A 13424-nucleotide genomic window follows, 5' to 3' on the forward strand; every position below is an offset into this window, starting at 1 on the left:
CATAGGTGATGATGACGACTCCAAGTATAAAGAAGTGCACAGTCTCAACAACAGTATCATATGTATAGTCCACGAAACTTATGTAGTAGAGCTGACTTTGTTATTAACTGTTTCTTTTAAACACCGATGTGATTGCTTCTAAATAATTTAATCTCTTTCTAATCTCTACCTATCTCATATCTATGTATCTGTTTTCTAATAGCTATCTATTTCAATCTATATCTATCGATCTATTATATACCATCTACATATCTATCTGTCTCTCTATATCCATCTATTGTTATGATACATTTGGTGCATTTGCAGTATAATCTATAGATAGATATAAACCCTAAACTAGTACATACAGGTCATGGAGATCCAGGAGGATAACAGTACAGAAGGGTCAATTCTTACAATATGCGGAAATATTACATCCCACTGAAAACTGTCATTAAACGAAATCCTCTGCTCTGTAAAACATCAAAACTATAATAATAGTCATGAAGACAGTATTAATCCTACAATCATTGTTCTCCTGTCAATTAGCCACAATGTTTTCCCTCAGTCTTCTACATCTTTTATATACAAGGAATTATATTCTATTACAGGATGGGAACAGCTATGATCTATATAGTGACCCACAACAGTGGCCTATTCCCGGGACTGATATATATATATATATATATATATATATATATATATATATATAGTGATCAGTCCTGGGGATATATTATAATGTATTCATGTATTTAGATAAGGACATTAGATGAATCCAGCCTTGCTCAAGACCGCACTCTTCCAGATTACTGTATTTTAGATACGTATAATTTCCATCTATGTGTCAAACTATACCTATCTATTTATTACATGTCTAGTTATCACAATGTATAATACACAGGTATAAAATGTGTCTGTTTATTATAATACACAGGTATATAATGTGTCTGGATATAATAATGTATATTACAGGTATATAATGTGTTTGTTTATTATAATACACAGGTATATAATGTGTCTGGTTATTATAATACACAGGTATATAATGTGGCTGGTTATTATACTTATATAATGTGTCTGGATATGATAATGTATATTACAGGTGTGTGTGTATACAAGTATGTATGTTGGTGGCTGATACTATTGTCTTCTTGCAGGGGAGACACTATGGAGGGGATGAGCGCCCAGAGAGAGCCCGGCTCCTCGCCCAGCACTAAGCCCCCTGGCCAGGACAGCCAGCCCTTCTCGTCCGCGCACCTGAAGCCCAACCAGGTGGGGGAGACGTCTCTGTACGGGGTGCCCATCGTGTCCCTGGTGATAGACGGCCAGGAGCGCCTGTGCCTGGCGCAGATCTCCAACACCCTGCTGAAGAGCTACAGCTACAACGAGATCCACAACCGGCGGGTGGCGCTGGGCATCACCTGCGTGCAGTGCACCCCGGTACAGCTGGAGATCCTGCGCAGGGCCGGGGCCATGCCCATCTCGTCCCGCCGCTGCGGAATGATCACCAAGAGGGAGGCCGAGCGCCTGTGCAAGTCGTTCCTGGGCGAGCACCGCCCGCCCAAGCTGCCCGAGAACTTCGCCTTCGACGTGGTGCACGAGTGCGCCTGGGGCTGCCGGGGCAGCTTCATCCCCGCCCGCTACAACAGCTCCCGGGCCAAGTGCATCAAGTGCGGCTACTGCGGCCTCTACTTCTCCCCCAACAAGTTCATCTTCCACTCGCACCGCGCCCCCGACTCCAAGTACACGCAGCCCGACGCCGCCAACTTCAACAGCTGGAGGCGGCACCTGCGGCTGAGCGACGCCACCGCCTCCGACGAGCTGGCGCACTCCTGGGAGGACGTCAAGGCCATGTTCAACGGCGGCACCCGCAAGAGAGCCTTCAGCTCCCCGGCCTCCTCCGGCAGCAGCTCGGCCCGCCAGCACCTGGAGCTCCCGCCGCCGCCTCCACCGCCCCCGGCCAAGAGCCTGCGGGGGGACGAGGAGCAGGCGGCCCGCAGCTTCCCGCTCATCCCGGTGCCCAGCAAGGGCTTCTCCGGGGTGCTGCACAAGATGACGCCTCCGCTCTTCCCGCCGCCCCCATACGGCTTCCCGGCCTTCGGGCTGTGCGCCAAAAAGGACGATGGCGGCCTGGGGGAGAAGGGTGCCCTGCCCGGCGTCTTCTGGCCCGCAGCCCCCACCTCCAAGGACTCGGTGTACCCGCCCTTCCCGGTCTTCTGGCCTGCAGCCGGGGCGCTCCCCGTGCCCCCCTACCCAGGCTTGTCCCAGCAGCAGGCAGGAGCCAAGACCGCGGGGGAGGCGGACGAGCCGGAGAGCAGCGGAGACGCCCAGGAGGAGCAGCCCCCGAGTCGGGAGGAAGAGAGGTCCGGGGATGAAGGGAGGCCCGGGGAGCCGCTGACGCCCAGAAAGCTCCGCTACATCTCCGCCTTCCGGCCGGTGGTGAAGGCCGCGGAGAGTCTGGCCAAGCTATACGGGAGCCGGGAGGTGTACGGGCCCAGCCGGCCGCCGGGCTACAGCTCCCCGGACCTCCTGAGCGACACCTCCAGCTACCGCTCCGTATCTCCGGGGCCCGACACTGCAGACGAGCCGGACGTGGACGTGGAGTCCAGCCGCTTCCCAGAGGAGGACCGGGGGCCCAGCGTAGTACCGGGGCCCTGCTCCAGCGCCTCCTCCCCCGCATCTGCCCGGGACACCGAGGACAGGAGAGAGCACAGCCCGGGGGACAGCCCGAGGAGCACAGGCGGCTATGAGGTGAGCCAGGTGTGCACTGACATGTGCTACAGAGATACACTGACATGTGCTACAGATGTACACTGACATCATGTACTACAGAGATACACTGACATGTGCTACAGATCTACACTGACAGGTGCTACAGAGATGCACTGACAGGTGCTACAGATGTGCACTGACATGTACTACAGAGATACACTGACATGTGCTACAGAGATACACTGACATGTACTACAGATGTACACTGACAGGTGCTACAGATCTACACTGACATGTGCTACAGATCTACACTGACATCATGTACTACAGAGATACACTGACATCATGTACTACAGAGATACACTGACATCATGTACTACAGAGATACACTGACATCATGTACTACAGAGATACACTGACATCATGTACTACAGAGATACACTGACATCATGTACTACAGAGATACACTGACATCATGTACTACAGAGATACACTGACATCATGTACTACAGAGATACACTGACATCATGTACTACAGAGATACACTGACATGTGCTACAGAGATACACTGACATCATGTACTACAGAGATACACTGACATCATGTACTACAGAGATACACTGACATCATGTACTACAGAGATACACTGACATCATGTACTACAGAGATACACTGACATCATGTACTACAGAGATACACTGACATCATGTACTACAGAGATACACTGACATCATGTACTACAGAGATACACTGACATCATGTACTACAGAGATACACTGACATCATGTACTACAGAGATACACTGACATCATGTACTACAGAGATACACTGACATCATGTACTACAGAGATACACTGACATCATGTACTACAGAGATACACTGACATGTACTACAGAGATACACTGACATGTGCTACAGAGATACACTGACATGTGCTACAGATATACACTGACATCATGTACTACAGAGATACACTGACATGTACTACAGATATACACTGACATCATGTACTACAGAGATACACTGACATGTGCTACAGATATACACTGACATCATGTACTACAGAGATACACTGACATCATGTACTACAGAGATACACTGACATCATGTACTACAGATCTACACTGACATCATGTACTACAGAGATACACTGACATCATGTACTACAGAGATACACTGACATGTGCTACAGATCTACACTGGTGTACTGTATATATAAACAGGTGTACAGCACCCAGATATACACTGACATGTATGTATATGTAAACAGGTGTGCAGCACCCAGATATACACTGACATGTCCTGTATATAAACAGGTGTACTGTACAGATATACACTGACATCATGTTCTGTATATATGCACAAGTGTACTGTACAGATATACACAAGTGTACTGTATATAAACAGGTGTACATCACCCAGATATACACTGACATGTACTGTATATATAAACACAAGTATACTGTATATGTAAACAGATGTGCAGCACCCAAATATACACTGACATGTACTGTATATAAACACACATGTACTGTACACAGATATTCACTGACATGTACTGTACCTATAAACAAACGTGTACATATAAGCACATGTGTACCGTATATAAACATGTGTACAGTACGCAGATATACACTGACACTTGTACTGTACGTATAAACACACGTGTAATGTGTATAAAAACACACGTGTACTGTATATATAAATATACATGAACTGTACACATAAACACACGTGTACTGTCCATAAAACATACAAGTGGAGCACTGAACATGCTGTGGAGCAGATAGAATATAAGGGGACGTCCTCACGGTCAGGTTCCCTGATGCAGTTTTGGAAGCCAAAATCAGGAGTAAAAGGAGAGAAAGTAAAGGACAGATAGGACTTCTCTTTTTTGAATTCACTCCTGGCTTTGGCTTCCAAAACTGCACCAGGAAACCTGACCGTGTGTCCGTAGCCTAAGAACATACATCTAGGGCACATCAGATGTACACATGCAAGCATACATGTTAGGAAACAAATGTAAAATACACACTATACATGCATTTAGAGTTTATATAATGCACACATAGAAGATACAAGTAGAATATACACATAGAATCAAACTCATAGAACTTACAAATACAATATACATGTTAAGAACATGGACCCTAGTTATATAACATACATGTAGGGAGCATAGATTACACATACAGAGCACATAGAACATTCACCTATAAAACGTGTAGTGCACACAGGATTCGTGCAGATCACATCGGACATACATATAGAGTAAACTAGGGCAACATAAACATCCATTTACATGTAATAAACATGGTAAAGATGTGCATACTTAGCATACAAATAAACCCTGCACACACAGGTCATGTGTACATATAATCCACATGCAACTTCCAGATGTAATAAACATACATGTAAAGCACAAATACACTTTTAACCAACATATCATCAACAATCCTGGAGAGGTATACATATACAGTTCACGTACCATACATGTAGAGCACATACTACAAACACTTGTCATACGAGTAGAGCACACATACACGTGTTCACGTATTTTCTTTCTGTGTCTGTTCCGTTTTTTTTTTTTTGTGGCCCGTATGCCAAACCATTCATTTCAATGTGTCTGCAAAAAAACCTGAAGGTACTACGTGTGGATTCCGTTTACGTATGTCCGTATTTCTGTTCCGCAAAAAAATAGAACGTCCTACTGTTGTCCACATCACGGACATGGATAGGACTGTTCTATTAGGGGCCTGCTGTTCCGTTCCGCAAAATACGGAATGCACACGGACGTCATCCATATATTTTGCAGATCCGTTTTTTGCGGACTGCAAAATACATACAGTCGTGTGTATGGATCTTCTCACTGATGGCAGATGGCAGGGCACATTTGTGCCACCTGGAAATCAGCAGTTTTATGGTGGTTGCTTCTACACTGACACAATTCTCTACCTGATCTCTCATATTGGGATGTGACATATGAACTGTATGCCGCCATCTTTTCCCTGCACGTACGGAGTCTTGTCAGGATCTATCTTGGTGTTTAGCAGATCGGTCACAGAGGTGCAACTTGAAGCTGTCCCAAATCTGCACCTGGGCCCCAACCATCACATACCCTTTATAGCACTGTGTGGCAGAACGGTTGGCAGTCCTATCAGAAACCTGGGCCTGGGTGAGATTTCAGCCTGTGCACCCCCTATAGCTGGGGAATTCCACGGTTGGAGACGTCTTGTGGTTGGCACTGGGGCTGCCCGTACATTTTTCCTTTGCAGTGGGAGATCAATCTCCTGAATGCAACGTATGATTAGTATATAGCTATTATACAGTGCTGTGCAAATGTTTTAGGCAGGTGTGGGAAAAGTACTGCAAATAAGAATGCTTTCAGAAATAGAAGTGTTAGGCTACTTTCACACTAGCGTTTTAGTTTTCCGTATTGAGATCTGTCATAGGGGCTCAGTACTGGAGAAAAACGCTTCAGTTTTGTCCCCATTCATTGTCAATGGGGACAAAACTGAACTGAACGGAGTGCTCCAAAATGCATTCTGTTCCGTTTAGTTTCGTTCCAAGACCGGAGAGCACACCGCAACATGCTGCAGTTTTCTTTCCGTCCTGGGATGCGGAGCAAAATGGATCCGTCGTGACCCACAATGCAAGTCAATGGGGACGGATCCGTTTTCTCTGACACAATAGAAAACTGATTTGTGACCCATTGACCTTCAATGGAGTTCATGACGGATCAGTCTTGGCTATGTTAAAGATAATACAACCGGATCCGTTCTAGCGGATGCAGACGGTTGTATTATCAGTAACGGAAGCGTTTTTGCTGAACCCGGCCGGATCCAGCAAAAACGCTGGTGTGAAAGTAGCCTTAATAGTTTATTAATTATAATCAGTACTGGGTGTTCACAGCCTTCACCTTCAGAACAGCATCAGTTCTTCTAGGAACACTTACAGTTTTTAAAGGAACTTGTCAAGGAGGTTGTTCCAAACATCTTGGAGAACTAACCACAGATCTTCTGTAGATGTAGGCTTGGTCAGATCATTCTGTCTCTTCATGGAATCCTAGACAGACTGGATGATGTTGAAATCGGGTCTCCGTGGGGGCCTCAACATCACTTCCAGGTCTTCTTGTTCTTTAAGCTGAAGATATTTCTTAATGACATTGGCTGGATGTTTGGAGTTGTTGTCCTGCTGCTGTTGTCCTGCATGTAAACTGTTAACTATTTCTGAAAGCATTCTTACTTACGTTAGTTTAGTACTGTATATGGGGCACAGAGAAGTGCACCTCCCATTCTGCTGCCACTTATGTACCTGCTATAGCTATCCCGGATTGATTTCCCGGTGTCCAGTACTTACCTGCTGGTGAAGCTTGATGTGTCCACAGACTAGAGCCCTGCCAGTGCCATGGCTGTATAGATAGTGGAGTGATGATTGGGGTTTCTATGCTGAGAATACATTTATCAGACCTGGTTTTTAGCCAATAAATCCAGAATCATGGGGGAAAAGATCATACCCTTGGTGCCAGAACTCTGGCAGAAAAAGTCCCAAATTTTGGGGCATGCTAGTGTTGCGTAAACATTTTGCAACTTTCCATGATTTTACACTGCTCTCGGCACTGTGGAAAAGTGGGCACAGACAGCTCTATTTATTAAGGGCAAGTCAGGTGTAATAGTGAATTTTGTAAAAATAAATAATTACAGTAACATCTTTAGACCAAAGTGTTAAGTTTACAGAGATGTCAAATGTATCATACAACGCGAGACATTCGATAAGGTTTGTGCAAATTATGGTAATACAGACTGAAAGCAAAACCGACTGCATTTCCCCTCATGATAAATTCCCCGGCATAGTGTTCAACAACTGGCGAAGGACTCTGCTTGTGGGTAAAGATGGGTGTGTGTGTATATATATAATATGTATCAGAGAACTGGACTGTAAAAATATTCGGTCATAGCGCCATGTCACCCACTGATTCTAACATCATTCTATTTTTTTTTTCATTTCCTTTTGTTTTCTTTTCCCAGTATTGAGCATGCGATGACTAGTATATAACACGGCAGTAGGGGGCAGTATTTTATTTTCTGCAATTAGAGCATTTGCCTTTCACACGCAGCAGATTTTGTTGCTGATGTCTGTGGCTTCAGATCACTCCCAATTATCTGAACGGCGTTGTTTTGGCGGCAGGCACAAAGATTTGGGAGTGGCAGAATGTGAACGTAGCTTCAATTCTATATGCTGTGATTGGTATGTACCCCATCAGCAGGGGGCAGCGGTTTCTCTCCGGTATATGTGGTGTGTACACTGGTCAGTGGTATATGAGCACATGTTGTGATTAGTACGGGTATCCAGTAGTGTGCAGATGGCGCTTTTTGTATGGATGTATTACAGTAAATGGTAGCAGTGATTGGGCAATTAGGAAGTATCATGTATGATGGCGTTCTGTGCTGCCCCCCGTACAATTGATGCTGCAGAGAACACATTGTGCATGTCATTTACCTAATACTACCATCATATATTCTGCATTCATCGTTATTGCTTTTTCATCACGGAGATATTGTGTCTTTGTGTCTGTTCAGTCCTGAAGAGGGGATAATTACAGACCATAACATTTACCTTGGAAATACACAGCAAGACCCCTGGAGTTTAATCCTGCTTTGTGTTGCCCGCTCCCCCCGTAGACTGAGAACACCTGTAAGGTTCCATGTAAGCACATTAACATAGAGTTAATTATCCTGATTAGAGAAAGTCCTTTCATGCTCGGAGGATGCGGCGTACTAGGGCAGCCCTTTGAAGAGTCGGTGCATATTGGCCCTCTTCTAATGCGGGCAATTTTCTCTGAAGCACTATAATTATATATAATAAAATGCTTGTCCTTTAAGATCTTGTATTATTTACATCTACGTGATCATCTAACAAAGCTGCCTGATATGCCAGAGCACCGGAGGGCGCCGCAGCCAGCCTTTTATGTGCTAGCTGCAGTTGTGGGGCTTGTCGGGAATGGGCAAAACTTTCTCCATCCAAGAAGGTTATGATGTATCCTAAAGTGTAACCCGGCCCTTAATACCCACTTAATATGACTAAAGGAATCTGGATGCACCCTTTAGGGATCTGCTGGGGCAAAATATTGGGTAAATGGAAGAAGTGGTCACTAAGGGTCCTTACTCACACCATCTTGGAGCTTCCGTTTTTTTTGGCCACCTGCTTTTTTTGTCACTTTTTTTTTTTGTAGTATGTCCTACCACTAGCATTCTTTTCATGGTGTTACGTGGAAACGCCTGAAAAAATACCCAGAGCTCCAGCATGCTGTTTTTTTTTTTTTTTTTTTTTTAAAGAAGCAAGAATACTACCTAATGAACAAAAACGCCAGGAGCAAAAAAACCTTGGGTGTCCTGCACTTCATATTTCTCAAGACCTTTTGCTAACATCTGGAGCTAGTGTTTTTACTGCAAAAAAAACCCTAAAAAAAAAGGTAGCCTTATGGCTTCACACATATTTTTTAAAAATGCCACTGCAGGTTTTGATGCAGTTTTTGGAGCCGAAGCCAGAAGTGGATCCAGAACATGGGAGATGTGGAAGTCCTTCTTTTACATGTGCTATTCATTGTAAAGACACTTCTGGATTTGACTCAAAAATGGCTTCTTCCTAAAAAAAATGTGTGAAACTTCCCCTTCACAGTATCTCAAGGCCGAGTCCTATATAACTCAGTTCTGGTTGCTACCACAGCCATACAATAAAGAGGCTTGTGTATGAGTATTCCTGCTCCGGGAAAATAGAGCATAAGGAACGCAGAGAATGAACTGTCCATGTCATTACTTCTGGTATAATGGAGCATAAGGAACGTGGAGAATGAACTGCCCATGTCATTACTGCTGGTATGCCCATCGCCAGTCAGTTGCGAGCAGCTCACAAGGTCTTCTGTTTCATAGTCGGCATGGCTAAGTAATTGCAATATTTAGCATCCTAGATCTGCCGCTGCTCCAGACAAGTTCTGATACAGGATCCCCAGTGAGGACATGCCCTCCATCCTATGGAGACACGAATCATAGATGTAATTTTAATTTCAGCAGTGTAGGTTTTTTAATAAAAAAGAATCACTTTGCTAATCTTATCATGAATTTTCTTTGCTCACAGATAACACTGCAACTTAAAATGTGTCACCTGTCATAATCAGTATGAGAAATGCACATAGGTGGCAGCTCTAGTGGCAAGCTACAAAGGCTATTAACGGGGTTCTCCGGGAATTTAGAAAAGGAAAATACTTAAATATTACTTTATTGTAAATACCATATATTCCCAAATACCTTTCTTTATTTAAAATGGCTCATTTTGTTTAGGGAGCAATCATTAGGAGAAACAAAATGGCCGCCATCCTATTAATACACACAAAACCTGTCCTAATCATACAGGAGGACAAGTTACTTCTGAGCCCTGAGGTAATGAGCTTCCTTATCCTCCTCTCCTACTTGTCAGGGATTATCATCCTGAATACAGATTATAAGAACTTTAACTGAATCTCTGTTGGAATGGAGTTTGAGGAGACATGAAGTACAGAGAGGACGGACAGGACAGACTGGGGTAATGGAGACTGCATACAAGAGCTGCTGCTCATTAGTCACATCCCCACCTCCTTTCTGTACCTTATGCCCCCTCATAAACTCAATTTCCACAGAGATTTAGCTACTCAGGATCATAGATGAGGATGAGGCAGCTCTATAGGTCAGTGTTGTGAAGTAACTTGTCCTCCTGTGTGATTAGGACAGGCTTTGTGTGCACTAATAGGACAGCGGCCATTTTATTTCTCCTGATGATTACTCCACAGACAAAACAGGCCATTATAACTAATGTAAGGTATTTTGGAATATATTTATAATAAAGTAATATTTTAAGTATTTTCATTTTCCTAATTTCCGGAGAACCCCTTTAAGGTCCCTTACCTTTCTTCCTTGATAAATGCTAGTGGGAAGGAAGAGGTTATCGGATCATCTTGTTAGTGCTGATTAACACAAGTGCGCTTGATCCGGGAAACATCTGACCGCATCTTCCAGTGATTTATGGTACAGTCAGTTCCTGTCTGATTGCTGGTCTATTATAACGAGATGTGAGTACAGTACAATAGACCCACGATCACATAGGAGCTGACTGTATCAGAAATCACTATGAGGCAGTCAGTTCAGGTCAGGGGAGCCGTGGTCGGAGGAGATGCGATTGACAAACAGACCATGTTTCCTGGTCCAAGGGCGATCTTGCGATTCAGCCCTTAGAGTATCATATGGTCAATAATCAAACATTTCTATTGTCTTCTATTCTGCAGGTTTACACAAAGCAGATGGCAGAGGTTCCTCAGACGCTGAAGGCAAATGCTCCACACCAAGGCCTCCCATCATCTTATCTCTGCAGCCTAGACCCAAATGGTAAGAGTAATAGTTTGATTTACTAAATTTATTGAAGTTTTTTTTCGTTGCCTAGTGAATTGCTTTGGAGGGTGGGTGGTGGGGCACAGCTTCGTTATCTTCCAATCTTGACCTAACACTACATTTTACCTTACACACTGATGAATAGATGGTCCACACAACTATCTAAAAAATTTCCAGTAATGTAACCGCATTGTGTCGTTAAGGCTGTGTTCACACTAGCGTCATGGCTTCTATTTATAATGGAGGTTTAACATCAAATTATGGCAGAATATAATCATATTTCTAACTGTGTATTTCTTTGGGTAGCCATATCTGCTTGCAGGGATCAATTTTTTTCTCAGATTTCCAGTAGAATCAACCCCAGGGAAAGTTTTATTAAAGTCAGTCTTGACGACTCCCCCACCATCAGATATTTTTTCGCTATTGTCAGGATGCTAGAAGTATCTTCCACTATGCAAATCATTTTCTCCATACAGAATTGTTCACATCAGAGCAAATAACATTTCTCTATCTAAACGGTTCCCTAATAATACTAAGGTGGAGAATTTTAAAGCAGCCCTGAGATACGATATATAGTGCTGTGCCAAGTAACCCCCCCCCCGCCATCAAATGTCGTCTATCATTATATTTGTCACAGTGAATAGTTTCTTGTCTTTAAAGTGTAATATTGCGAAACAGTCCTTGCATTGCTTAGAATCTGATAACAATCTTTCATAGTTTAATCTCCATGAGGCCTCATCATTTCTGTCGTTAAGGCTCTGTTCATACTAGCGTCATGGCTGCCGGCGCTATAACCGCGATGAAGGATCCATTTTAAACAAATCCCGATGGATCCCATTGCCTTATAATAGAGATTTAGGTCATTTTTGAATATGTCTTTGGTTTAACACTATATATTCCAGGGATAGGCACTGCAGTGTAGTCATTTAATGTAGGTCAGATGTACATTGCCATGCAAATGTTTTAGGCAGGTGTGGGAAAAATGCTGCAAAGTAAGAATGCTTTCAGAGAGAGAGAAGTGTTAATAGTTTATTTTTATCAATTAACAAAATCCAGAGTGAATGAACACAAGAGAGATCTAAATTAAATCAATATTTGGTGTGAGCATCCTTCATCTTCAGGACAGCATCAATTCTTCTAGTTTTTGAAGGAACTCAGCAGGGAGGTTATTCCAGACATCTTGAAGAACCAATCACAGATCTTCTGTAGATGTAGGCTTGCTCATATCCTTCTATCTCGTCATGTAATCTCAGACAGACACGATGATGTTGAGATCAGGGCTCTGTGGGGGCCTCATCATCACTTCCAGGACTCCTTGTTCTTCCTTACACTAAGGATAGTCATTGGTTGTATGTTTGGTTTTGTTTTCATCCTTCAGAATAAATTAAAATGTAAACTATTAACGCTTCTATTTCTAAAAGCATTTTTACTTTGCAGCATTTTTTCCACACCTGCCTAAAACTTTGTTACAGTGCTATATATTGTTTGCTCGCCGACAGTTGAAACCTTGTTTATTGCTTTTTAAGAGCAAGATTCAGAAGACAGTCATTCCACGGCTGAGGACCTGGAAAGCAGGAAGTCATTCCAAGACCAAAGGAGTCATATATCTCACACGAGTCCCGTACACACTGACAGAGGTAGGTGCTATCTCTGGCCCCGTGCAGTATATCTTGCTAATGTAACGTCCTCACACATTGCGAATGTTCCTTTCCCACTTGTCGAATAAATGAGCAGTTTGTGCGGTACCTACCAATCCCATAAAACCTGCGCATTACCCCATCTTCCTGCTTAATGCCCACATTAATAATACATCTTTGGCACTTCTTATTCGCAATCGATAGAAGGAGATTTAAATCAGCAGTAAAACAGCCTGTCCCCTCCAGCTTTCACCCGATAAATATTTAAATAACTGACTCAATTGTTTAAAGAATAACCTTTCCTGGGAATATGGATCGTACTCAAGCATGCAGCTTTCTCCGAGACATTTCTGCACCCAAACTATTGGACTTTGCTTATAGTAATATACTCGGTCTAGACCGGGGAGTCTACCCGAGCCAGTTCTCTTCGATTCGGTATTAAAAATTTACAGTATCAAAAAGAATTAAGTAAAGAAGCGGAAAAGACTGATGAAAACACACACAGTCTCATTTCACTGTGTTCTCTATTGGCTCCGTCTATAGCACGTTTATTCTGAGCAAAGCAGATGGAACAGCAGCACCGACTGTCTAATTCCTCATCCATTGTAATGTATTCATGTAATAAAATGAAAAGAAATACTAATATTATCTTCCATGTCTATTTTTTGATCAGTCTTT

The 13424-nt window shown here is 43.4% G+C and overlaps 1 protein-coding gene across 1 annotated transcript in view; it reads left to right on the forward strand.

Moving 5' to 3' along the window:
• Nucleotides 1-1146: 1146 nt before the first annotated feature.
• SKOR1 (SKI family transcriptional corepressor 1) overlaps nucleotides 1147-13424 on the forward strand; it is a 29006-nt gene continuing 16728 nt past the window's right edge. The window contains exons 1-3 of the mRNA XM_040415787.1: nucleotides 1147-2730; nucleotides 11007-11106; nucleotides 12636-12746. Of these exons, the coding sequence (XP_040271721.1) occupies nucleotides 1147-2730; nucleotides 11007-11106; nucleotides 12636-12746 (1795 nt within the window). The remainder of the gene's footprint in view (nucleotides 2731-11006; nucleotides 11107-12635; nucleotides 12747-13424) is intronic.

Source organism: Bufo bufo, chromosome 1, assembly GCF_905171765.1.
Source record: "Bufo bufo chromosome 1, aBufBuf1.1, whole genome shotgun sequence".
NCBI classification, from domain to species: domain Eukaryota; kingdom Metazoa; phylum Chordata; class Amphibia; order Anura; family Bufonidae; genus Bufo; species Bufo bufo.